Source organism: Bombina bombina, chromosome 10 (assembly GCF_027579735.1).
Source record: "Bombina bombina isolate aBomBom1 chromosome 10, aBomBom1.pri, whole genome shotgun sequence".
NCBI classification, from domain to species: Eukaryota; Metazoa; Chordata; class Amphibia; order Anura; family Bombinatoridae; genus Bombina; species Bombina bombina.
The window spans coordinates 190,939,254-190,960,047 of record NC_069508.1 but is presented as its reverse complement, the minus strand read 5'-3'; the positions used below and the strand labels follow the sequence as shown (position 1 = coordinate 190,960,047).

At 43.1% G+C, this 20,794-nt stretch overlaps 1 protein-coding gene across 5 annotated transcripts in view; it reads left to right on the top strand.

The window, feature by feature from the left end:
* Nucleotides 1-20,794, top strand: part of SZT2 (SZT2 subunit of KICSTOR complex) — a 482,374-nt gene that overhangs the window by 93,914 nt on the left and 367,666 nt on the right. For all 5 annotated transcript variants that reach the window (XM_053693604.1, XM_053693601.1, XM_053693602.1 and 2 more), the window contains exons 24-25: nt 10,365-10,500; nt 11,332-11,463. In XM_053693604.1, the coding sequence (XP_053549579.1) occupies nt 10,365-10,500; nt 11,332-11,463 (268 nt within the window). The remainder of the gene's footprint in view (nt 1-10,364; nt 10,501-11,331; nt 11,464-20,794) is intronic.

Below are 20,794 nucleotides of genomic sequence, written 5' to 3'. Positions count from 1 at the left end.
CCTCACGCGGCAGTACCTGCATCTCCCGCCCGGGAGGTGCGTGATATCATGGCGCCTAGTACATCTGGGCGGCCATTACAGATAACATTACAAGATATGGCTACTGTTATGACTGAAGTTTTGGCTAAATTACCAGAACTAAGAGGCAAGCGTGATCACTCTGGGGTGAGAACAGAGTGCGCTGATAATACTAGGGCCATGTCTGATACTGCGTCACAGCTTGCAGAGCATGAGGACGGAGAGCTTCATTCTGTGGGTGACGGTTCTGATCCAAACAGATTGGATTCAGATATTTCAAATTTTAAATTTAAATTGGAAAACCTCCGTGTATTACTAGGGGAGGTTTTAGCGGCTCTTAATGATTGTAACACTGTTGCAATACCAGAGAAATTGTGTAGGTTGGATAAATACTTTGCGGTACCGGCGAGTACTGACGTTTTTCCTATACCTAAGAGACTAACTGAAATTGTTACTAAGGAGTGGGATAGACCCGGTGTGCCGTTCTCACCCCCTCCAATATTTAGAAAGATGTTTCCAATAGACGCCACCACACGGGACTTATGGCAAACGGTCCCTAAGGTGGAGGGAGCAGTTTCTACTTTAGCTAAGCGTACCACTATCCCGGTGGAGGATAGCTGTGCTTTTTCAGACCCAATGGATAAAAAATTAGAGGGTTACCTTAAGAAAATGTTTGTTCAACAAGGTTTTATATTGCAACCCCTTGCATGTATCGCGCCGATTACGGCTGCGGCAGCATTTTGGATTGAGTCTCTGGAAGAGAACCTTAGTTCAACTACGCTGGACGACATTACGGACAGGCTTAGAGTCCTTAAACTAGCTAATTCATTCATTTCGGAGGCCGTAGTACATTTAACCAAACTTACGGCTAAGAACTCAGGATTCGCCATCCAGGCACGTAGGGCGCTGTGGCTAAAATCCTGGTCAGCTGATGTAACTTCTAAGTCCAAATTACTTAATATACCTTTCAAGGGGCAAACCTTATTTGGGCCCGGTTTGAAAGAAATTATCGCTGACATTACAGGAGGTAAGGGCCACGCCCTGCCTCAAGACAAAGCCAAAGCTAAGGCTAGACAGTCTAATTTTCGTCCCTTTCGGAATTTCAAAACAGGAGCAGCATCAACTTCCACTGCACCAAAACAGGAAGGAGCTGTTGCTCGTTACAGACAAGGCTGGAAACCTAACCAGTCCTGGAACAAGGGCAAGCAGGCCAGGAAACCTGCTGCTGCCCCAAAGACAGCATGAACCGAGGGCCCCCGATCCGGGACCGGATCTAGTGGGGGGCAGACTTTCTCTCTTCGCCCAGGCTTGGGCAAGAGATGTTCAGGATCCCTGGGCGCTAGAGATCATATCTCAGGGATACCTTCTAGACTTCAAATTCTCTCCCCCAAGAGGGAGATTTCATCTGTCAAGGTTGTCAACAAACCAGATAAAGAAAGAAGCGTTTCTACGCTGTGTACAAGATCTGTTATTAATGGGAGTGATCCATCCGGTTCCGCGGTCGGAACAAGGACAAGGGTTTTACTCAAACCTGTTTGTGGTTCCCAAAAAAGAGGGAACTTTCAGGCCAATCTTAGATTTAAAGATCCTAAACAAATTCCTAAGAGTTCCATCGTTCAAAATGGAAACTATTCGGACAATCTTACCCATGATCCAAAAGGGTCAGTACATGACCACAGTGGATTTAAAGGATGCTTACCTTCACATACCGATTCACAAAGATCATTACCGGTATCTAAGGTTTGCCTTCTTAGACAGGCACTACCAGTTTGTAGCTCTTCCATTCGGATTGGCTACGGCTCCAAGAATCTTCACAAAGGTTCTGGGTGCCCTTCTGGCGGTACTAAGACCGCGAGGAATTTCGGTAGCTCCGTACCTAGACGACATTCTAATACAAGCTTCAAGCTTTCAAACTGCCAAGTCTCATACAGAGTTAGTTCTGGCATTTCTAAGGTCGCATGGATGGAAAGTGAACGAAAAGAAGAGTTCTCTTTTTCCTCTCACAAGAGTTCCATTCTTGGGGACTCTTATAGATTCTGTAGAAATGAAGATTTACCTGACAGAAGACAGGTTAACAAAGCTTCAAAATGCATGCCGTGTCCTTCATTCCATTCAACACCCGTCAGTAGCTCAATGCATGGAGGTGATCGGCTTAATGGTAGCGGCAATGGACATAGTACCTTTTGCACGCCTACATCTCAGACCGCTGCAATTGTGCATGCTAAGTCAGTGGAATGGGGATTACTCAGATCTGTCCCCTACTCTGAATCTGAATCAAGAGACCAGAAATTCTCTTCTATGGTGGCTTTATCGGCCACACCTGTCCAGGGGGATGCCATTCAGCAGGCCAGACTGGACAATTGTAACAACAGACGCCAGCCTACTAGGTTGGGGCGCTGTCTGGAATTCTCTGAAGGCTCAGGGACTATGGAATCAGGAGGAGAGTCTCCTTCCAATAAACATTCTGGAATTGAGAGCAGTTCTCAATGCCCTTCTGGCTTGGCCCCAGTTAACAACTCGGGGGTTCATCAGGTTTCAGTCGGACAACATCACGACTGTAGCTTACATCAACCATCAGGGAGGGACAAGAAGCTCCCTAGCAATGATGGAAGTATCAAAGATAATTCGCTGGGCAGAGTCTCACTCTTGCCATCTGTCAGCAATCCACATCCCGGGAGTGGAGAACTGGGAGGCGGATTTCTTGAGTCGTCAGACTTTTCATCCGGGGGAGTGGGAACTTCATCCGGAGGTCTTTGCCCAAATACTTCGACGTTGGGGCAAACCAGAGATAGATCTCATGGCGTCTCGCCAGAACGCCAAACTTCCTCACTACGGGTCCAGATCCAGGGATCCGGGAGCGGTTCTGATAGATGCTTTGACAGCACCTTGGAACTTCGGGATGGCTTATGTGTTTCCACCCTTCCCGCTGCTTCCTCGATTGATTGCCAAAATCAAACAGGAGAGAGCATCAGTGATTCTAATAGCGCCTGCATGGCCACGCAGGACTTGGTATGCAGATCTAGTGGACATGTCATCCTGTCCGCCTTGGTCTCTACCTCTAAGACAGGACCTTCTGATACAGGGTCCATTCAAACATCAAAATCTAACTTCTCTGAAGCTGACTGCTTGGAAATTGAACGCTTGATCTTATCAAAACGTGGTTTTTCTGAGTCGGTTATTGATACCCTGATACAGGCTAGGAAGCCTGTTACCAGAAGGATTTACCATAAGATATGGCGTAAATACCTATACTGGTGCGAATCCAAAGGTTACTCCTGGAGTAAAGTTAGGATTCCTAGGATATTGTCCTTTCTACAAGAAGGTTTAGAAAAGGGTTTATCGGCTAGCTCATTAAAGGGACAGATCTCAGCTCTGTCCATCTTGTTACACAGGCGTCTGTCAGAAAATCCAGACGTCCAGGCCTTTTGTCAGGCTTTGGCTAGGATCAAGCCTGTGTTTAAAGCTGTTGCTCCGCCATGGAGTTTAAACTTAGTTCTCAACGTTTTACAGGGTGTTCCGTTTGAACCCCTTCATTCCATTGATATAAAATTGTTATCTTGGAAAGTTCTGTTTTTAATGGCTATTTCCTCGGCTCGAAGAGTCTCTGAGTTATCAGCCTTACATTGTGATTCTCCTTATCTGATTTTTCACTCAGACAAGGTAGTTCTGCGTACTAAACCTGGGTTCTTACCTAAGGTAGTCACTAACAGGAATATCAATCAAGAGATTGTTGTTCCATCCCTGTGTCCAAACCCTTCTTCAAAGAAGGAACGTCTTCTACACAATCTGGATGTAGTTCGTGCCCTCAAGTTCTACTTGCAGGCAACTAAAGATTTTCGCCAAACTTCTTCCCTGTTTGTCGTTTATTCTGGACAGAGGAGAGGTCAAAAAGCTTCTGCTACCTCTCTCTCTTTTTGGCTTCGTAGCATAATACGTTTAGCCTATGAGACTGCTGGACAGCAGCCTCCTGAAAGAATTACAGCTCATTCCACTAGAGCTGTGGCTTCCACTTGGGCCTTTAAGAATGAGGCCTCTGTTGAACAGATTTGCAAGGCTGCAACTTGGTCTTCGCTTCATACTTTTTCCAAATTTTACAAATTTGACACTTTTGCTTCTTCGGAGGCTATTTTTGGGAGAAAGGTTCTTCAGGCAGTGGTTCCTTCTGTATAATGAGCCTGCCTATCCCGCCCGTCATCCGTGTACTTTTGCTTTGGTATTGGTATCCCAGAAGTAATGATGACCCGTGGACTGATCACACATAACAGAAGAAAACATAATTTATGCTTACCTGATAAATTCCTTTCTTCTGTTGTGTGATCAGTCCACGGCCCGCCCTGTTTTTAAGGCAGGTAAATATCTTTTAAATTATACTCCAGTCACCACTTCACCCTTGGTTTCTCCTTTCTCGTTGATTCTTGGTCGAATGACTGGGAGTGACGTAGAGGGGAGGAGCTATATGCAGCTCTGCTGGGTGAATCCTCTTGCATTTCCTGTTGGGGAGGAGTTATATCCCAGAAGTAATGATGACCCGTGGACTGATCACACAACAGAAGAAAGGAATTTATCAGGTAAGCATAAATTATGTTTTTTATTATTCAATCAAGAGTTTGTTATTTTAAAATAGTGCTGGTATGTACTATTTACTCTGAAACAGAAAAGAGATGAAGATTTCTGTTTGTAAGAGGAAAATGATTTTAGCAACCGTTACTAAAATCGATGGCTGTTCCACACAGGACTGTTGAGAGGAATTAACTTCAGTTGGGGGAACAGTGAGCAGACTTTTGCTGCTTGAGGTATGACACATTCTAACAAGACGATGTAATGCTGGAAGCTGTCATTTTCCCTATGGGATCCGGTAAGCCATTTTTATTACAGAAAGAAAAAAAGGGCTTCACAAGGGCTTTCTAAGACTGTAGACATTTTCTGGGCTAAATCGATTTATATTTTATACTCCATAGCCTTGAGGAATTATTTTAATCTTGGGAATTATGTAAAATAACCGGCAGGCACTGTATTGGACACCTTATTCTCTAGGGGCTTTCCCTAATCATAGGCAGAGTCTCATTTTCGCGCCTGTATTGCGCACTTGTTTTTGAGAAGCATGACATGCAGATGCATGTGTGAGGAGCTCTGATACATAGAAAAGACTTTCTGAAGGCGTCATTTGGTATCGTATTCCCCTTTGGGCTTGGTTGGGTCTCAGCAAAGCAGATACCAGGGACTGTAAAGGGGTTAAATATAAAAACGGCTCCGGTTTTAAGGGTTAAAGCTTCCAAATTTGGTGTGCAATACTTTTAAGGCTTTAAGACACTGTGGTGAAATTTTGGTGAATTTTGAACAATTCCTTCATACTTTTTCGCAATTGCAGTAATAAAGTGTGTTCAGTTTAAAATTTAAAGTGACAGTAACGGTTTATTTTAAAACGTTTTTTGTACTTTGTTATCAAGTTTTTGCCTGTTTAACATGTCTGAACTACCAGATAGACTGTGTTCTGAATGTGGGGAAGCCAAGGTTCCTTCTCATTTAAATAGATGTGATTTATGTGACACAAAATTTAGAGAAAATGATGCCCAAGATGATTCCTCAAGTGAGGGGAGTAAGCATGGTACTGCATCATCCCCTCCTTCGTCTACACCAGTCTTGCCCACACAGGAGGCCCCTAGTACATCTAGCGCGCCAATACTCCTTACTATGCAACAATTAACGGCTGTAATGGATAATTCTATCAAAAACATTTTAGCCAAAATGCCCACTTATCAGCGAAAGCGCGACTGCTCTGTTTTAGAAAATACTGAAGAGCATGAGGACGCTGATGATATTGGTTCTGAAGGGCCCCTACACCAGTCTGAGGGGGCCAGGGAGGTTTTGTCTGAGGGAGAAATTTCAGATTCAGGGAAAATTTCTCAACAAGCTGAACCTGATGTGATTACATTTAAATTTAAATTGGAACATCTCCGCGCTCTGCTTAAGGAGGTGTTATCCACTCTGGATGATTGTGAGAATTTGGTCATTCCAGAGAAACTATGTAAAATGGGCAAGTTCCTAGAGGTCCCGGGGCCCCCCGAAGCTTTTCCTATACCCAAGCGGGTGGCGGACATTGTAAATAAAGAATGGGAAAGGCCCGGTATACCTTTCGTCCCTCCCCCCATATTTAAAAAATTGTTTCCTATGGTCGACCCCAGAAAGGACTTATGGCAGACAGTCCCCAAGGTCGAGGGGGCGGTTTCTACTCTAAACAAACGCACCACTATACCCATAGAAGATAGTTGTGCTTTCAAAGATCCTATGGATAAAAAATTAGAAGGTTTGCTTAAAAAGATGTTTGTTCAGCAAGGTTACCTTCTACAACCAATTTCATGCATTGTTCCTGTCACTACAGCCGCGTGTTTCTGGTTCGATGAGCTAGAAAAGGCGATCAATAATAATTCTTCTTCTTATGAGGAGATTATGGACAGAATTCGTGCTCTCAAATTGGCTAATTCTTTCACCCTAGACGCCACTTTGCAATTGGCTAGGTTAGCGGCGAAAAATTCTGGTTTTGCTATTGTGGCGCGCAGAGCGCTTTGGTTAAAATCTTGGTCAGCGGATGCGTCTTCCAAGAACAAATTGCTTAACATTCCTTTCAAGGGGAAAACACTGTTTGGCCCTGACTTGAAAGAGATTATCTCTGATATCACTGGGGGCAAGGGCCACGCCCTTCCTCAGGATAGGTCTTTCAAGGCCAAAAATAAACCTAATTTTCGTCCCTTTCGCAGAAACGGACCAGCCCCAAGTGCTACGTCCTCTAAGCAAGAGGGTAATACTTCTCAAGCCAAGCCAGCCTGGAGGCCAATGCAAGGCTGGAACAAAGGAAAGCAGGCCAAGAAACCTGCCACTGCTACCAAGACAGCATGAGATGTTGGCCCCCGATCCGGGACCGGATCTGGTGGGGGGCAGACTCTCTCTCTTCGCTCAGGCTTGGGCAAGAGATGTTCTGGATCCTTGGGCGCTAGAAATAGTCTCCCAAGGTTATCTTCTGGAATTCAAGGGGCTTCCCCCAAGGGGGAGGTTCCACAGGTCTCAATTGTCTTCAGACCTCATAAAAAAACAGGCATTCTTACATTGTGTAGAAGACCTGTTAAAAATGGGAGTGATTCATCCTGTTCCATTAGGAGAACAAGGGATGGGGTTCTACTCCAATCTGTTCGTAGTTCCCAAAAAAGAGGGAACATTCAGACCAATCTTAGATCTCAAGATCCTAAACAAGTTTCTCAAGGTTCCATCGTTCAAAATGGAAATCATTCGAACAATTCTTCCTTCCATCCAGGAAGGTCAATTCATGACCACGGTGGATTTAAAGGATGCGTATCTACATATTCCTATCCACAAGGAACATCATCGGTTCCTAAGGTTCGCATTCCTGGACAAGCATTACCAGTTCGTGGCACTTCCGTTCGGATTAGCCACTGCTCCAAGGATTTTCACAAAGGTACTAGGGTCCCTTCTAGCGGTGCTAAGACCAAGGGGCATTGCAGTAGTACCTTACTTGGACGACATTCTGATTCAAGCGTCGTCCCTTCCTCAAGCAAAGGCTCACACGGACATTGTCCTGGCCTTTCTCAGATCTCACGGGTGGAAAGTGAACGTAGAAAAAAGTTCTCTGTCTCCGTCAACAAGGGTTCCCTTCTTGGGAACAATAATAGACTCCTTAGAAATGAGGATTTTTCTGACAGAGGCCAGAAAATCAAAACTTCTGAACTCTTGTCAAATACTTCATTCTGTTCCTCTTCCTTCCATAGCGCAGTGCATGGAAGTAATAGGTTTGATGGTAGCGGCAATGGACATAGTTCCTTTTGCGCGCATTCATCTAAGACCATTACAACTGTGCATGCTCAGTCAGTGGAATGGGGACTATACAGACTTGTCTCCGACGATACAAGTAAATCAGAGGACCAGAGATTCACTCCGTTGGTGGCTGTCCCTGGACAACCTGTCACAGGGGATGAGCTTCCGCAGACCAGAGTGGGTCATTGTCACGACCGACGCCAGTCTGGTGGGCTGGGGCGCGGTCTGGGGACCCCTGAAAGCTCAGGGTCTTTGGTCTCGGGAAGAATCTCTTCTACCGATAAATATTCTGGAACTGAGAGCGATACTCAATGCTCTCAAGGCTTGGCCTCAGCTAGCAAAGGCCAAGTTCATACGGTTTCAATCAGACAACATGACGACTGTTGCGTACATCAACCATCAGGGGGGAACAAGGAGTTTCCTGGCGATGGAAGAAGTGACCAAAATCATTCAATGGGCGGAGACTCACTCCTGCCACTTGTCTGCAATCCACATCCCAGGAGTGGAAAATTGGGAAGCGGATTTTCTGAGTCGTCAGACATTTCATCCGGGGGAGTGGGAACTCCATCCGGAAATCTTTGCCCAAATCACTCAATTGTGGGGCATTCCAGACATGGATCTGATGGCCTCTCGTCAGAACTTCAAGGTTCCTTGCTACGGGTCCAGATCCAGGGATCCCAAGGCGACTCTAGTAGATGCACTAGTAGCACCTTGGACCTTCAAACTAGCTTATGTATTCCCGCCGTTTCCTCTCATCCCCAGGCTGGTAGCCAGGATCAATCAGGAGAGAGCATCGGTGATCTTGATAGCTCCTGCGTGGCCACGCAGGACTTGGTATGCAGACCTGGTGAATATGTCATCGGCTCCACCATGGAAGCTACCTTTGAGACGAGACCTTCTTGTTCAAGGTCCGTTCGAACATCCGAATCTGGTCTCACTCCAACTGACTGCTTGGAGATTGAACGCTTGATCTTATCAAAGCGAGGGTTCTCAGATTCTGTCATTGATACTCTTGTTCAGGCCAGAAAGCCTGTAACTAGAAAAATTTACCACAAAATATGGAAAAAATATATCTGTTGGTGTGAATCTAAAGGATTCCCTTGGGACAAGGTAAAAATTCCTAAGATTCTATCCTTCCTTCAAGAAGGTTTGGAGAAAGGATTATCTGCTAGTTCCTTGAAGGGACAGATTTCTGCCTTGTCTGTGTTACTTCACAAAAAACTGGCAGCTGTGCCAGATGTTCAAGCCTTTGTTCAGGCTCTGGTTAGAATCAAGCCTGTTTACAAACCTTTGACTTCTCCTTGGAGTCTCAATTTAGTTCTTTCAGTTCTTCAGGGGGTTCCGTTTGAACCCTTACATTCCGTTGATATTAAGTTATTATCTTGGAAAGTTTTGTTTTTGGTTGCAATTTCTTCTGCTAGAAGAGTTTCAGAATTATCTGCTCTGCAGTGTTCTCCTCCTTATCTGGTGTTCCATGCAGATAAGGTGGTTTTACGTACTAAACCTGGTTTTCTTCCGAAAGTTGTTTCTAACAAAAACATTAACCAGGAGATAGTCGTGCCTTCTTTGTGTCCGAATCCAGTTTCAAAGAAGGAACGTTTGTTGCACAATTTGGATGTTGTTCGTGCTCTAAAATTCTATTTAGATGCTACAAAGGATTTTAGACAAACATCTTCCTTGTTTGTTGTTTATTCTGGTAAAAGGAGAGGTCAAAAAGCAACTTCTACCTCTCTCTCTTTTTGGATTAAAAGCATCATCAGATTGGCTTACGAGACTGCCGGACGGCAGCCTCCTGAAAGAATCACAGCTCATTCCACTAGGGCTGTGGCTTCCACATGGGCCTTCAAGAACGAGGCTTCTGTTGATCAGATATGTAAGGCAGCGACTTGGTCTTCACTGCACACTTTTACTAAATTTTACAAGTTTGATACTTTTGCTTCTTCTGAGGCTATTTTTGGGAGAAAGGTTTTGCAAGCCGTGGTGCCTTCCATCTAGGTGACCTGATTTGCTCCCTCCCTTCATCCGTGTCCTAAAGCTTTGGTATTGGTTCCCACAAGTAAGGATGACGCCGTGGACCGGACACACCTATGTTGGAGAAAACAGAATTTATGTTTACCTGATAAATTACTTTCTCCAACGGTGTGTCCGGTCCACGGCCCGCCCTGGTTTTTTAATCAGGTCTGATAATTTATTTTCTTTAACTACAGTCACCACGGTATCATATGGTTTCTCCTATGCAAATATTCCTCCTTTACGTCGGTCGAATGACTGGGGAAGGCGGAGCCTAGGAGGGATCATGTGACCAGCTTTGCTGGGCTCTTTGCCATTTCCTGTTGGGGAAGAGAATATCCCACAAGTAAGGATGACGCCGTGGACCGGACACACCGTTGGAGAAAGTAATTTATCAGGTAAACATAAATTCTGTTTTCTATATCATGAAAGAAAATAATTGGATTTCTTGTCCTTTTAAGTTTAGGTTGATGCTTTGTGGTTTAAAATGTTTCCTGTTTTGTTTTGTTTAGAGTACGTGCCCCATTGAAGCAGCTGAGGACAGTAAATTATCTGTCCCTAGCGAGGGGGCTCCGCAGTGGCGATGCTATGCCCGCTTGGTGAATCCTCAACACATACTGCTAACATTCCTCCCAGCAACGTTCTCAGGTAAACAACAGACGTCTTTAAGGGACATGAAACCCAAAATGTTTTACATTTGTAAACAAATTTAAATGTACTTCCATTATCAAATGTGCTTCATTCTCTTGGTATCCTTTGCTGAAGGAACTGCAATTCACTACTGGGAGCTAGCTGAGCAAATCTGATGAGCCAATGACAGGAGGCATATGTGTGCAGCCACCAATCACCAGCTAGCGTCTAGGGCACTGCTGCTGCTGAGCGTAGCTATGTATGTTTTTCAACAAAGGGTAACAAGAAAACTAAACAGATTGGATAATAGATGTAAATTAGTTGTTTAATATTGTATGTTCCATCTGATTCACATAAGAAAGGACCAATTAAAAGAATCAGATTTCTGTTTTTCTGAACGACGTTAAAAAAATCCACGTAGTAATATATTGTTACATCCATTCAATGCTATAAATATCTGTTTATTGCAGTCACCCAGAGTCTGTTATTAGAAGGATCTATTAGTTTGTATTATGCTGGGGATGTTCCAGTACAGGTGGCCCTCGTTTTACAACGGTTCAATTTATAACCATTCCTTCTGGAACCTAACCCCGGCGTAAACTGAGTGCTACCTGTACTGTGCAGTATTAGGGCTGTTTAGTTTTTTTGTATTTACATTGTGAGATTAACATTAATAAGTGCGCTTGGCGTGTGCCTGTCAATCAGCATCTGTTCTCGAGCACCAGACGCCAATGTAATATAAAAAAGGTGAATGCCGCCTTTTTAAATTCACGTTGCACTGCGTACTGATTTGTAATAGTGCACTGGGGCGATATGAAGAGTGCTATTGTTGTGATATTTCTTTTCTAGATGTTCAGAAGCTGATGCCCTCCCAGGAGTTCTCGCTCTCATCGGAGGAGGATGTGATGTGCAGTGCCTCCCATTCTGATTTGCTTCCTCCTAGCTCTTCAGTCCCTATTCTCAGTATCACTCCTGCTTTCGGTAAGTCTGTGACTAAGAACCATCCTTAAAGGGACAGTATACTCTAATTAATATAACTGCATGTATTAGATACTAATATAAAGAATAATATGCCCAGATACTGATCTAAAATCCAATATAAAAACTTACTTAGAAGCTCCCAGTTTAGCACTGTTGATGAGGTTAGGCTGGGACATCCAGTGAAAGGGACTGGGAAAAAAGAGCAGATACCCCCCCCCCCTTCATATGAAAAGACAGATAATATATACAGGACCCAGCAGGAGTCTGTAGACTTCAGTATACATCTGACAATGTAGGGCTTGGTTAGTAGTCTGAAAATTAGCACAATGTTATTAAAAAATAACCAAAACTATACATTCTTACAAAAACGCTGCCAGATGGGCTATATAAATGGATCATCTACAAAACATGTATGCAAAGAAAAATGTAGTGTACAACGTCCCTTTAAAGGGACATGAAAACGAAAATTAAGCTTCCTATATTCAGATAGAGCAAGCAGTTAAAAAAAGAACTTTCTAATTATTATCAAATTTACTTAATTCTCTTGGTATTGTTTGTGCATTTTTCTTGAGTACTATATGCTAGCAATGCTTGCATATGAAAACACTGCTGCCCTCTTGTGTTGAACAATGTATAATATTGCTAAAAACATTGTTGCATATACTGCTGTCGTAAAGGGCTCTGAATATATCCAAGGATTCTCTTTCACAAGGAATACCAAGAGAACAAACTAAATTTAATGATAGAAGGAATTTGGAAAGTTGTTTAAATTGCATGCTCTATCTGAATCATGAAAGTTCAATTAAACACTTTTTGTCCCTTTAAAGATAATGTTTAAATATTACAAAAATCATCTGGTATTTATTAAATGTTGCAATATAATATATACTATATATGTACATATTTAAGTTTAGATCATAAGCAGCGTTCTAAATTTATCATGCGCACGATATAGCAACATTGCACCCGTGGTTATTTTCCATGCATATTATAATTTGAAAGTAAACGTGTTCACTCGAGTGCAATCAAAATTAATGCGTGTCGAGTTAGGGCTAAAATGAAAGTTGCTACAAGCACAACATAAATACTTTGCAATAAGCTGATACACTTATACTTATAGTGATATAAACACTATGATTAAAAATGAGTCTCATACATTTTAATAAAAATTTATAAGAGTTCAAAGGTATATGGTATTTGGCCATGTATAGACTGCAAAGGGCAATAATATATATATATATATATATATATATATATATATATATATATATATGTGTCCTAAATAATAATTCTATAATAATATTTAATAATCTGTATTACTGTGTATTTACTATAAATATTTAACATTCCATTGTTCTTTATATAGGGGAAAATGTTTTTTCTTTCTAATGAGTCCACGGATCATCATTAATTACTGTTGGGGAATATCACTCCTGCCCAGCAGGAGGCGGCAAAGAGCACCACAGCAAAGCAAAGCACCTCCCTTCTATCCCACCCCAGTCATTCTCTTTGCCTATGTTAGAGCAAGGAAGTGGTAAAGTTAGGTGTTAAAGATTCTTCAATCAAGAGTTTATTATTTTTTTAAGTAGTACAAGATTGTGCTGCTGTGTTCTGGGGTGTAGCCGTAGTCCATATCAGTCTCTTCAGTAGAGCAGTGGTGGCTTTAGAGCAATGGGAATTTGTGGGACATAATTCTCACTGCTCCTCCCATGTAATTTATGCTGCCCTAATCCTGATAGCCTAAGTAAGATTACTCAGGCTTTATCTTTTCTCCACAGGGCTATGTGAGGGAGAGGACCTCTCAAACCTGGTGAGCTGCCTTGCTGTCTGGCAGATTTGCAAGGTAAGTGCTGACTTTTTATTCTGGTTCTGGGAAATAAAAGATCTCAGAGGAAGTGGAGCACTTTATTTACCTGGGACATAGAGCCTCCTATGGATAAAATGAGGGGATTTATATGACAGTACTTTTTATGCAGGCACTGGGGCTGAGGAGTAGACTCAAGATGAGGTGTTTTTCACTGCTCACGGTGGCTTAAATCACTGGGGCTGTGGAGATTGGCTCAGTATGAGGTGGTTTCACTGTTCACATATAGCATTGGCTAAGCAGCTGCCTAGCAAGTTACGGAAGGGTTATAAAGAGGCTTGACAGAATGTTTATTTAACTCCCGGTGGCTTAACTTTACAATAAACATGGCGACTGGGAGATTGCCTTTTGAAACGCTCACGATGGGCGGAGCTATGTGTGGCGCCAATTTGCGTTGCGCACCGCTTTGTCTGCACTTCCTGTTATCGGAAGGAACAGAGCAGAGTCCTCAGAGTGTTTACACATGTGTTAGGACCGGACAGCGCTACAGCTGGGTTCCGGATCTTTTACTGAGAGGATTGTAACTGGTGCCAGAAGGGCTAATAGGCACCTCAGCAAAGTTCAGCTGAGGTGTAGAGGGGTTCTGCAGTATTTGTGTACCTAATTAGCCTTTTCTGCACACTAAAATAAAAAAAGTTAAGTTTTAAAATTTAAAGAGAAAGTAATGTTTTTCTGTTTTAATTTTTATTAAAAAATTAAAGAATTTTATTTGAATAATTCATCCATTGTGAGTCAGAATGGACCAAGAGGCCCTGCAAAGTGTCACTTGTTCCTTATGTTTTTGATGCCAATGTGGAACCAATAATCCCTTCCTGTTCCTCGTGTTGAGAGAATTTTAAATTATAGGGATATATATGCCGCAACTGTCTCCTCAAGTGTCCCAAATTTTATCGCCCACACATGCAGTGCCCTGTGCTTCCTCTCAAACTCCACCTGGAGTTACCTTACAAGGCATTGCTTCTCTAATGTCATCTGCAGTATCTGATGCATTGTCTGCCTTTCCCATGCTGCAGGGAAAGCGCAAGAGGAAATGTTTTCAATCAGGAGAATAAAAGTTGCTAATACAGTAGTGGCTATTCCGGAATTTTTTCCCCCCAGAAGCCTGAAGAGGAAGATACTTCGGTAGTATCTGAGGGGGAAACTTCAGAATCAGACAGTGTAATGCCTTTATCTGATATTGTAGTTGTTTCCTCCAGGTTTAAGCTTGCACACCTCCGTTTGTTACTTAAGGAGGTTTTAGCTACCCTGGATGACTCCGTCACTACCGGCGTAGTCGATCCTAAAAAGTACAGTAAAACTATACAAGTATTTTGACGTTCCCTCCATGGTGGAAGTATTTCCTGTACCAGAAAGGGCTACAGAGATTATGGCTAAGGAATGGGAGAAACCGGGTATCCCTTTTTCTCCATCTCCTAATTTTAAAAGGATGTTTCCTATAGCAGACTATATTAAGGAGTCTTGGCTGAGGGTTCCCTAGGTGGAAGGGGCAATTTCCACGCTAGTCAGAGGACTACTACTCCTATAGAGGATAGTTGTTTCTTTAAAAATCCTATGGATACGAAGTTAGAGGGGTCGCTCAAAAGAATGTATGTACACCAGGGTTTACAATGGCTACCTGCAGTGTTAACGTCACTAGTGCGGCAGCATACTGGTTTGATGTGTTGTCTATTTCTATCAGACAGACACTCCCCTCGAAGAAATCCAGGATTGGATAAGGGCCTCGAAGTTAACCAACTTCTTTATTACAGATGCTTCTCTTCAGGTTATTAAGCTGGGAGCTAAGATTTCAGGCTTCCTATATTGGCCGCAGAGCATTATGGTTAAAATCCTAGTCTGCGGATGTCTCATCTAAGTCTAAACTTTTGGCAATTCCTTACAAGGGAAAGACCTTGTTTGGACCTGGTTTGACGGAGATAACTCTGATATTTTGGGAGGTAAGGGATATTCCCTCCCCCAGGATAAGAGAAATAAAAAGTACGTAATTTTCGTCCCTTTCAAATTTTCAAGGAAAATCCTTCCACTCCCTCTTCAAAGCGTGAGCAGTCCAAGCCTTCCTGGAGACCCAATCAGTCTTGGAATAGGGGAAAGCAATCAAAAAAGCCTGCTGTTGATTCAAAGACATCATGAAGAGCCTGCCTCAGATCCGGGACCGAATCTTGTGGGGGGCAGGCTTTCCTTCTTCGTTCAAGCTTGGTTTCGAGATAAAAACTGGAGTTTAAGATTTTTCCTCCCAGGTGCAGGTACTGCCTTCAAGATTTTCTGCAGACCAGAAAAAAAGAGAGACATTCTTAAACTTGTACGGAACCTCTCCGACCTGGGAGTTGATAGTTTCTGTTCCAAAGCAGGAAAGAGGTCTGAGATTCTATTCCAATCTGTTTGTGGTTCCCAAGAAGAAGGGAACCGTCAGACCAATTTTACTCATGAGTCTAATCAAGATGGAAACTATTCGTTCCATTCTTCCTTGGGTCCAAGAGTGTCAGTTAATATGACCACGGTGGATTTAAAGGACGCTTACTTGCAGGTTCCCATCCACAAGGACCATCACAATTTTCTAAGGTTTGCCTTTCTAGACAAACACTTCCAGCTCGGGGCTCTTCCATTCGGCCTTGCCACAGCTCCCAGAATTTTCTCAACTCTCGGATGGAAGGTGAATTTGGAAAAGAGTTCCTTAGATCTAACTACAAGGGTAGTTTTCTTGGGATCCATAATAGACTCCTTATCAATAAATTTTTCTGACAGAAGTCAGGAAATCAAGGATTTTTTTTTAATTCTTGCCTAGCACTTGAGTCCTCTCCTCGGTCATCAGTGGCTCAGTGCATGGAGGTAATTGGGCTGATGGTAGCGGCAATGGGACATCATGCCGTTCGCCCGTTTCCACCTCAGACTTCTGCAGTTAATCATGCTTTGATGGTTGTCTCAGGATCATCTCTCCCAGGGAACCTGCCTTTGCAGATCTTCCTGGGTGATTGTGACAACCGATGCCAGCCTTCTGGTATGGGGAGCAGTTTGGGGCTCTCTAAAGGCTCAGGGAACATGGACTTGGTCGGAGTCTGATCTACCCATAAACATTCTGGAATTGAGAGCAATATTCAATGCTCTCCTGGCCTGGCCTCCGTTAGCTTCGGCCCAGTTCATCATGTTCCAGTCGGATAATATAACTTCAGTGGCTTACTCAACCCGTCAGGGAGGAACTCTGAGTTCCTTGGCCATGACAGAGGTAGCCAAGATCATTCAGTGGGTGGAGACCCACAATTGCTGTCTGTTGGCGATCCACATTCCAGGAGTGGACCTCTGGGAGGCGGACTTCCTAAGCAGGAAGACCTTTCACCCGGGGGAGTGGGAACTCCATCCGGAAGTGTTTTCCAGCCTGATTCTCAAATGGGGTCAGTCGGAATTGGATCTCATGGCTTCTTGGCAGAATGCCAAGCTTCCGTGGTACGGGTCAAGGTCAAGGAACCCTCAGGCTGTACTGATAGACGCTCTGACGGTACCTTGGAATTTCAGTCTTGCATACCTATTTCCTCCGTTTTGGAGGAAATAGGGTCATTGCTTGAATCGAGCAGGAGAGGGCGTCGGTGATCCTCCTTACACTGGCGTGGCCTCGCAGGATTTGGTATGCAGACCTGGTGGACATGTCATCTCTTCCACCTTGGAGACTTGCTTTGAGGAAGGACCTTCTAATTCAAGGACCCTTCTTTCATCCAAATCTAGTTTCTCTGAAGCTGACTGCTTCAAGATTGAACTCTTAATTTTATCTAAGCGTGGATTTTCGGAATCGGTTATTGAGACCATGATTCAGGCTCGTAAACCTGTGACTAGGAAGATTTACCATAAGATATGGCGTAAATATCTATACTGGTGTGAATTCAAGGGCTACTCTTTGAGTAGAGTTCGGATTCCTAGAATTCTATCCTTTCTCCAAGAAGTTTGGAGAAGGGATTATCGGCAAGTTCCCTAAAGGGTCAAATATCTGCCTTGTCTATTTTGTTACTTAAACGTCTGGAGGACTTCCCAGACGTACAATCATTTTATCAGGCCTTAGTCAGGATCAGACCTATATTCAAACCAGTTACTCCTTCTTGGAGTCTTAATTTAGTTCTTAAAGTTCTTCAAGGGGCTCCGTTTGAGCCGATGCATTCCTTAGATATTAAGTTGTTATCTTGGAAAGTTTTGTTTGTTGTCGCATCTGTTCGTTGATTTTCAGAGCTCTCGGTATTGCAGTATGAGTCTCGTTTTTATTATGGTTTCTCCCTAAAGTACTTTCAGACCGGAACATTCATTTGGAGATTGTTGTTCCTTTCTTGTGTCCTAATCCTCCTTCTCAGGAGAAATGGCTTCTACACAATCTGGACGTGATTCGTGCACTAAAATTCTATTTACAGGCGACTAAGGATTTTCTTCAGTCTTCTGTTTAACGTACGGGACAGAAAGCTACGGCTACTTCTCTTTCTTTGTGGCTGAAGAGTATAATTTGCTTTGCCTATGAAACTGCTGGACAGCAGCCTCCCGAGGGAGTAACGGCTCTTTCTACGAGGGTTGTTTCCTCTTCCTGGGCATTCAAAACGAAGCCTTTAACAGTTTTGCAAGGCTGCAACTTGGTCCTCTCTTCACTCTTTTTCAAACTTCTATAATTTGACTTTTTAGCCTCGGCTGAGGTCGCTTTTGGGAGAAAGGTTCTTCAAGCAGTGGTGCCTTCCCTTATCATCTGTGTACTCTAGCTTGGGTATTGATTCCCAACATTAATTAATGATGATCCGTGGACTCATCGTGTCATTAGAAAGAAAACAAAATTTATGCTTACCTGATAAATTTATTTATTTCTTGACACGATGAGTCCACGGCCCGCCCTGTTATTTAGACAGGTTCTTAGTATTTATTTATTTATTATTATTTTTTTTTGAGTTTTCAAAAAGTTTATTGAAAGTAAAACAAGTACATACATTCAATATGCAAGAAATAAAAAGGAGTTACCATATTGACTCATTTCACAACTGAAATATTAGGGGGGTATAAGGGAAGGGGGGGGGGGAATAGGAGGGTAAACAATTAAGGTTACAATGGTTACAAGGATAGGCATATTATCTGGATCATCAAACAGTTCTGTGTTACATCAACATAGTTTTACTAGAACCCATTCATTTTGGGCCCCCTGAGTGGCTAGTGTTTTAGTCTGTATGTAAGTTTCCCACATAAAGGTCATTTGAGCATATGTGTCTATAGTTTTGTTTTTCATGTAATAGTATTCCTCTAGGGAAAGGGTGCGATGACATTCTAATTGCCATTGTGCCAGGGAAGGGACTCTATCTGATTTCCAGTTTCTGGCTAGTATAATTTTAAAGCTATTGCTTAAAATATGGAATAGTTTTTTGGAGGGGGTGGGAAGCTTGTTTGGGGTCTTATTAAAAAGCCACACACAGGGATCGGGGGGGGGGGTGGGTACACCTAGAATTGAGCTGGATTCCTTCGCAATCAAAGCCCACATGGGGGATATTTTGTCACATTGCCACCAAATGTGTGACATGTGGCACTCAGCCGAACCACATCTCCAGCACTGTGCTGATTTGAGTTTGTAAATCTTTTTACACCTCTCTGGGGTCAGATACCATCGCTGCAGGATTTTGATATTGAGTTCGATGAATTTACAGGAAATTGAGGTCTTTTTAATGTTGTTGAAAATTTGCAGGACTTCTGCATATGTGATCTCTATCCCTAATTCGGAGTTCCATCTGGCTATATAATATGGGAGCGAACCATGTGGTTGTTGTGACAAGATTGTATGTGTGATAGACAGAGCGTGTCTGGTCGGGGTATTTTTATGGCAGAGGGTTTCTAAAGGTGTTAGTGATCTGGTCATATTATTAGCTTGTGAGTGAGTTGTAATGTATGAGTGGCATTGTCTGTAGAAGAGCCAATCTTTGAAGACTAGAAACCCTGTGGAGACTAGTTCTTGTCTTGTGGGAGAGTGCTGTTCGTTTCCCATATGGTAGATCTGCAAGGACCGGAGGGGGGTATTGGTAATCCTAGTTGAAAGCGGGAGTCCCGGGCGAAACTCGGTATTGTGTGTCAAGGGTGTTAGTGGGGAGAACTTAGTTGAAATATTGGGGTTTTCAGTTAGCATTTTGTCCCACGTTTTATACGTTTCTAGTGTAATTTGCGAGGGAAATTTTAAGAATCTATCTCGGTCTTTTGGTGTCCAGCATAATTGGCCTAAGTGTTGGGTTAGGGATAAGTCATGCTCTAATTGGACCCATAGTTTATTGTCTAAATTACTATGCCAATCTATAATGCGCTGCAGGAAGGTAGCTTGTCTGTACCTGTGGAAGTCTGGGACCCCGAGGCCTCCCATAGCTATGGGCAAAAGTATATTTTTTTTGCTGATTCTTGCTCTATTATTAAACCAAATAAAATCCAATACATTTGACTGCAGTGTGTTCACGAAACTCGAAGGAAGTGGGATGGGCATGGTCTGAAAAAGGTAGAGAATTCTAGGGAGGATGATCATTTTGACAACATTAATTCTCCCCAGCCAGGAGGTATGTGTTTTTTTCCAAGAGGAAAGGTCCGTTATTATTTTGGAAAGGAGAGGTTTGTGATTCATGGCAAATAATTGGTCCGGGGTTGGAGTCAAGTGAATACCCAAATATCGGAGTGAGGTAGTCTGCCATCGGAATGGGCATGTTGGTTTGATTAGGTCTATATCTTCCTGGGGGAAATTTGTGTTCATGATTTCCAACTTGTTCTTATTAATCAAAAAGTTAGATACAACTCCGAATTCGTCTAGTAATTGGAGAATATGAGGTATAGTGGTAAGTGGGTTTGTGATACAGAACAGGACATCATCTGCGTAGAGCATTATTTTGTGATGTGAGTTTTGAGTTTGTATGCCTGTGATTAAGGGCTGATTACGGACTTTGTGAGCTAATGCTTCAATCACACAGGCAAACAGGAGTGGGGAGAGGGGGCAGCCCTGTCTGGTTCCATTGGTGATGTGAAAGGGGGCTGAGAGGGACCCGTTTACCCGAACCCTGGCTGTAGGGGTGGTGTACATGGCGAAAACCCTGTCTGTGAATTCCTTCCCCAGGCCCATTTTTAATAGTACCGCTCTCAGAAACTGCCAGCCGATGCGGTCAAAGGCTTTTTCCGCGTCGGTCGACAGGACCAGGAGCGGAATATTCCTAAGTTTGGCGTATTCTATCAATTGGGTTGCCCTAATCGTATTATCCTTTGCTTCTCTTGCTGGGACAAATCCGACTTGATCTTTACCAATTAACTGTGGAAGGACGGTGTTTAGTCGGGTGGCGAGAATCTTGGCATAAATTTTTAAATCTGTGTTTAGTAGGGAAATTGGTCTGTAATTTTCTACACGCTCGGGGTCTTTCCCAGGTTTCGTATTATGGAGATAATAGCCTCCAAGTTCTGTGTGGGAAAGGGGTTGTCTGATGTAATTGAGTTAAAGAGGGTCAGTAG